At 51.6% G+C, this 6,448-nt stretch overlaps 1 protein-coding gene across 4 annotated transcripts in view; it reads right to left on the bottom strand.

Annotated features, from left to right (window-relative positions):
* Nucleotides 1-1,228: 1,228 nt before the first annotated feature.
* GART (phosphoribosylglycinamide formyltransferase, phosphoribosylglycinamide synthetase, phosphoribosylaminoimidazole synthetase) overlaps nt 1,229-6,448 on the bottom strand; it is a 32,394-nt gene continuing 27,174 nt past the window's right edge. For all 4 annotated transcript variants that reach the window (XM_031062625.1, XM_031062627.1, XM_031062629.1 and 1 more), the window contains 5 exons: nt 5,883-6,086; nt 5,509-5,640; nt 4,814-4,944; nt 3,868-4,009; nt 1,229-1,424 (listed from right to left, as the gene is read on the bottom strand). In XM_031062625.1, coding sequence (XP_030918485.1) covers nt 1,270-1,424; nt 3,868-4,009; nt 4,814-4,944; nt 5,509-5,640; nt 5,883-6,086 — 764 coding nt within the window. In that variant the 3' untranslated portion in view covers nt 1,229-1,269. The remainder of the gene's footprint in view (nt 1,425-3,867; nt 4,010-4,813; nt 4,945-5,508; nt 5,641-5,882; nt 6,087-6,448) is intronic.

Raw genomic sequence — 6,448 nt, 5'->3', positions numbered from 1 at the left:
GCTCCTCCTGGAAGATGATGGCCCCGGCATCCACCTCCTCCTGCAACAGCAACGGCAAGGTCGGGCTGGCACGGAGGGGAGGCCTGGGGTGCCTTGGGGAGCTGGTGGGAACTGGGGTTTGAGCTGGTGGGATGGGGAGAGGAGGTGCTGGGGCTGGCTGTGGTTTGGGAAGGGTTCAAGGAGAGCAGGAGGGAGGCAGAACAGTGGGGAGCAACAATTCTATCCCAGAAAAGCCCAGGGACAGGAGAGGCTGGGCTGGGCAGGACATTCAGTCCAAAGGGGGAATGAGCCAAGGGCTGCACAGAGCCAGGACAGATCTTCCCTGGAACACTGCTGGGGCAGATCCCTGCTGGGCAGGGGTTGTTCCTCAGCAGCTGCCACACAGAGAAACCCCAAGCCATGGCATAGAGAGAAGAATGCAATTTTCCCTTCTATTGGGTAAAATGATTCCACTCTCTTTTTCCAAGAGAGAGCAAAAATCCTGAGACAGATTCCAGCAGCAGAGGGAGAGGAGAGCCAGAGGAGAGACCTTTGAACCCTGAGAAGCGACCAAAGGGGAACCAGTGATCCCGGGCCTGCAAAAATGTGGCTCTGAAGCTGAGACATCTCTGCTCTTTCTTTACTTAGGGTCTGACCAGCATAAATTGTCAAGTTTTTCTCTGTTCCCACAAACATCTGATCACTCTTTAACAAATCCTGTGCCATTTCCAGTGGGGTTTTTGTTTGTTTGTTTGTTTCTATTTTTTTCTTTTTCTTGAAAGCAAGAAACAAGGCAGGTTTAGGATAAAACCCAGGAAGTTTGGGCAATGTTTAACAAAGCTTTGGCTTAGCCAAGACCTTACATTAAATAATCCCCCACTCCAGTGGGTGGAAGGCAGCAGTGGGATGCTTAGGGAAGAAGTTCCCTTAGGGAAAGCTTCAGCTCCTGGACAAATTATCCATTTCCATTCCTTCTCCAGAGCCAGCAAACTACAGCACTCTATGGTCACAATAAAATCTCCACCTCCTCTGGATACAAAGCTCTGAACACAGAGGGCAGGAGATCAAACACGAGGGTTTAGGGTGCTCCCAGCAGGCTCTGAGGTGAGAATGTTCAAAAGGGAAGATTTCAGAGAGCCAGGGAGGTGCAGATGTTCAAAGGGGAGGATGCAGAGGGGCAGGAGGGGCAGATGTTCAAAGGGGGGGATGCAGAGGTGCAGTAGATGTTCACAGGGGAGGATGCAGAGGTGCAGTAGATGTTCACAGGGGAGGATGCAGAGGTGCAGATGTTCACAGGGGAGGATGCAGAGGGGCAGCAGGGGTACTCACAGCCACGAAGTGCACGGTGCAGCCCGTGACCCTGACCCCGGCCTCCAGCACCAGCTTGTGCGCGTGCGCTCCCTTGAAGGACGGCAGCAGGGACGGGTGGATGTTCAGGATTTTCCCTGGGAAAACAGAGCTGAGGTTATTGGCTTTTAGCACTTGTAGGCTGCTCAAAGGGCCATAACCAAGAGAGGAACAAAATAATTTGTGCAAAGGATTCTTCACAAGTTTTGAAGATGCCAGCAGCCAGCTCCAAGTGCTGCAGTGTCTGAATTAGCAGAGTGCAGTTACAATTAATGGCTAAACACATTTCCCCAGGGATTAATAATGACTAATTGGCTGATGGAGCTGTTCCTTCCCTCAGCACTTTGTCCTCCTTTGATCACAAAACCCCTGGTGCTGGCACAGCCCTGCCAGCCCATGCAGTGCCAGCTGTGCCCCATGGGCACCTTGTCCCCAGCCCAGAGCACTCAGTGCCACCTCCAGGGCACACCTGCAGGGATGGGCACTGCAAAGCTCCCTGGGCAGCCCCTGCCAAGGCCTGAGCTCCCTTTCCATGGGCAAATTGCTGCTGCTGTCCCAGCTGAGCCTGCCCTGGCCCAGCCTGAGGCCGTTCCCTCTGCTCCTGTCCCTGTGCCCTGGGAGCAGAGCCCGACCCCCCCGGCTGTGCCCTCCTGGCAGGGACTTGTGCAGAGCCACAAGGGCCCCTGAGCCTCCTTTGCTCCACTGATTCTATTACCATTTTGTATTTAATTCTTTCCGTTATCTCCATTCTACTATTCTGTTTTCCTGACAGCACCTTGGGGACTCCCTGCCCATGGAGATCTGGGCAAGTTACAGGAGGCAAATGTCCCACCTGATGTCCAGCAGTGTCTCAGATACACTTTATATCTAAATTAAACCCTTTTTAAGCATCAGCATCTCCCTCCCTGCAGCTTGAGCCCAAAGGTTTCAGGGACAGTGGGCTGGGAACACCACCCTGCTCCTCTGCCTCCATTTCCCATCAGAATGGGATGTGGGTTTCTGTTTGCTTGGGTTTGTTTGGTTCTGTTTCCACCTGTGCTTTGTTAACACTCACAATTAACACTTTAACCTGTCCTTTGTTAACAGCCATAATTCACACTTCAGGGCTGTTAAGCAAGAAGGAGTTTCATAACTCCCACTCAGTGTCCTTGTGACTGTGAGAGAAAGAAAGAGGAGCAGCTTTGACCAAATCAGCAGCAGGAACTGATTCTTCCTGGATAATTCTGGGGGTCAGTGGCCAGGCATGGCCAGGACAGGGTCCTGCAGCTGGCCCAGCTCCCTGAGCTGAGCTCAATGTCTGAGCTCACATCTCATGGTCCCAGCTCAGGTTTTCAACCTCAATCCAGTTCTGGACATTTAAAAAATGAGTTTAACTCTTCTGTCTGGAAAAAGTCTTTCCTTTTCTCTCACACCAGTCATGCAGGTAAAGCAAATCCTGCACTGTGCAGGACAAGGATCAGTGCTCTGTCCCTGAATCACAAGGCACTAAAATCATTTATTCGTACAAGATTCTGCACTGGAGGAAGTTCTGTTCTGTCCTCTACAGAGACTGTTTGCTCCAAACACATCCCTTGGAGTGAGAGATTCTGTCTCCTCCTGACAGCTGCCCACAGCACAGACACTTCCATCTCTGGGCCCTGAGTGGAGACAAACAAAACCAATGCACCTGGCTGGCTTCACCTGACAGCTTCAAAACCACAGCAAGGCCTCTCAGGAGGGCCTGCTTTGCTCTACTGATTTTAGAGAGGTTTGAAAAGAAGTTCAGGTGTGAAATGTTCCTGGCACACTCAGGGGAACACAAAAGTCACCAAAGAGCAGTGAAAGCTCCAAGGCAGAGGCTGAGCAGGCTGTGCCTGCTCTGGGCAGCTTTAGGTAACCCTGGCCCCAAAGCAGAGCAAGCAGCAGCTGCTCTGTGTGCTCAGGACTGCCTGGCAAACACAGGAGAGAAAAGGAAAGCTGGGGAGGGAGAGCAGGCCCTGAAGGTGTCACCAGCCTCTCAAAGAGCTGGAAAACTAAAAGATGAGCAGAGTGGAGACACTGTGAACATTCTGAGCAAGCACAGCCTGAATCTGCTTGTGGAACACCCCACCCATGGACTCAGGCAGCTCCTGGACTGGCCAGGGCTTCTTACCCAAAACTGCAAAATGCTGCTCAGTTTGGTGGTTTTACAAGGACCCAGAGCAGTTCTTCTGTCAGGGGAAGGAATCCTCAGTGGCTGGGTGCTTACTCTGCCAGCACCTCCTGTGTGCAGAGGCACAAAGCCTTCACAGCCTTTTAAAAGATATTTTCTAAGAAATCAAAGACTACCAGACCTCTGTTTGCCCTTGGCTTCCTTCAGCCTCTGCACAAGTGCACTGCCTTTCCCTCTCATCCTTTTCCTTACAAGATGGGAAGAGTTTCAATTCACAGAATCCCAGGATGGCCAGGGTTGGAAGGGGACCTTGAACATCACCGTGTTTAATCTGGTGGCCTCTCTCTTTTCCTGGTGACAACCTCTGCAATGCCTTGGTGCACATGCACAGCCCCCCCAGCTGTGCTCACCTTCCCATTTCTTGACAAAAGGCCCCGAGAGGATGCGCATGAACCCGGCCAGGCAGATCAGCTCCACCGAGAACTCCTCCAGCACCTTGTCCACGGCGCTGTCGAACTCCGTGCGGCTCTGGTACCTCGTGTGCTCCAGCACCTGGGCAGCCCAAAGCACAGAACAGGAATTCCAGCAGGAAGAACAGCTCCTCAGTGCCCAGCTGACAGACAGAGTGCAGCCTGTGCTCCTCCCCACAGGGAGGGAGCAGTGGAACAAACAAGTTTGGCTTGATAAGCCCACGGCTCTCAATCCCATGGAACACCCTGCATGGATTTGGTGATCCATGGGACACCCTACAAATGCAGGGCTTTAAGCCATCCTGGAGTCTTCCAAAGGTTTCCCCCACTTCGAGGCCTCTGGCAGTCATAAGCAGTTGAATTGTGGCAAAAACTGCAGCAGAAAAGCTTGGAAAAAAGGCTGAGCACAAACTCCCAAACCAGCCCCTACCCCATAATGATGGAATCCCAGAATCCCAGACTGGTTTGGGTGGGAAGGGACCTCAAATCCCACCCTGTGCCACCCCTGCCATGGCAGGCACACCTCCCACTGTCCCCAGTGTCCAGCCTGGTCTTGGGCACTGCCAGGGATCCAGGGGCAGCCCCAGCTGCTCTGGGCACCCTGTGCCAGGGCCTGTCAAACAACTGACAAAGTTTAAGCTGTAACTGAAAACTTTATGCTGGTTTAATGTAACAACTGTCCCCAAAGCATCAGGATTACTGCCAGAGAAGGAGAAAAGGAAGGATTTTGCTGTCAGGTACTTTGCCTCTAGGCACAAGTTCACAACAAACCAAAAAAGAAAAGCCAAGGCTCCCTATCAGCCCATGTGTCACCCCATAAAACTCATCAGCACCTTCCTGCTGGAGTCCCAGGCAATGGTGGCTAATTACAAAAGGAAATGCTCACCCTTGTAGGAATCCCAGCTCTCTCAGCTTTCCTCAGCCCCTCCACGCCAGGTTTGTTGGAGATAACCAGAACTATCTGTGCATAGCTGGTGTCTTTCTTCGTGCTGTTGATGAGGGCTTCCAGGTTTGTGCCTGGGGGAGAGAGAATAACTCAGGGATCCTGAGAATAAATAGAGGGAACAGCTGGAAGAGGCTTTAAATAAGCAGCACTGTGGGGGAGACCAAAGCAAACAGCTCTGATGAAACATTAATCCTTTTTTAATTGATTTGCTGGGAGCTGATTCAGACAGCTGAAGGCCTTTCCTGGCAGCTGCACTTGGAAACTGTAATTTATAGCACTGGATTGGTGGCCTTAGTGATTGGGAACACTGGAAATAGAATAGTTGGAGTGCCTACATGGCAAGAAGAACTTCTGCTCTGTCTGTGAAATGATGCTGCTGTTCCTACAGGGACCAGAGTGGGAGCCTGAATCTGGACACCTGCAGAGGTTTGGGGATAAACTGAACACAGGAGCAAGTCACAGTTTGCAGCAGAGGTTAACAGAGGTTTGTGACTGCCATCAGTCCAAGCACAACATCTCTCCTGCCTGCTAGAAGCCTGCCAGAGTGCCCATGGAGAACTGCAGGGGTTTTAAATCCAAGCTGAAGTTCCCTTCTGCACAGTCTGGATTCCAGGGTAGGAAAGAGCAGAACTCACCTGTTCCAGAGATGAGGACAGCAACTTTCATTTTGCCTGTCTGGATCTTGCCCTGGATGTGGCTCTGCACACACAGGGACCTGTTTGCTTGCAGGGCCCGATGCAGATTGAGGACTTTAACGTTGTCAGAGCCTGAGCAGGCACAAGGAAAAACCCAAAAACCAGCGAAACAAAGTGTCAGTAAAGGGAGAAACAGAGAGGGGAGAAAAGCACCCATGGAAAGATTAATGAACTGTCAGTTCAATACCCCCCAAAAAAGTCAGGGAGGTGCCAGTCAAGAGGTTTTCACTTCATGAAGGCTCCCAAACAAGGGAATTTCCCTCTGCCTCTTATTTCTGCTGATTTCCCCCCAAGGAAGATCAAGCTGCAGTAACCTTTTTGCAGGGGCACCACTTTGCCAATGATCCAGGCGGTCTCGTGTCCCTGGATGTCCCTGAGGACCTGCTGGGCCATCTCCTTCTGCACCACCAGCACTGCCCCCAGCCCACAGTTGAAGGTCCGAGCCATCTCCTCCTCAGAGAGGTTCCCTTCCTTGTGGAGCCAGCAGAAGATTTCAGGGATCTTCCAGGTGAGAGCATCTGAAGAGAATTGGAAATACAGATCAAGAGTGGGAATTGCTACCAATGGACTACAATTACTGGGGTGTTAAAAGGCAAAATCTGTCACAAAAATCCCCCACTGCCCCAGTTCCAAGCAGGTGAGGATGATTTACAGCAGCACAAAAATGCTTCTGGCCAAGGCACAGGAAAGGAATTCCAAGGACAGGAAATTTATTTCTTTCTTGTCATGTTCTGTTTTAAAATGGTTCTACCCCAATTTCTACAGATTCATGGAATCACAGAATGGTTTGGGTGGGAAGGGACCTTAAATCCTCATTGCCAAGATCCCACCCAGCCCTGCCCTCTGGCACTGGCAGCCATTCCCTGGGTGCTGTCCCTGC

Source organism: Geospiza fortis, unplaced genomic scaffold, assembly GCF_000277835.1.
Source record: "Geospiza fortis unplaced genomic scaffold, GeoFor_1.0 scaffold96, whole genome shotgun sequence".
Lineage (NCBI taxonomy): Eukaryota > Metazoa > Chordata > Aves > Passeriformes > Thraupidae > Geospiza > Geospiza fortis.
The sequence above is the reverse complement of the archived record's forward strand: the minus strand, read 5'-3'. Positions and strand labels throughout refer to the sequence as shown.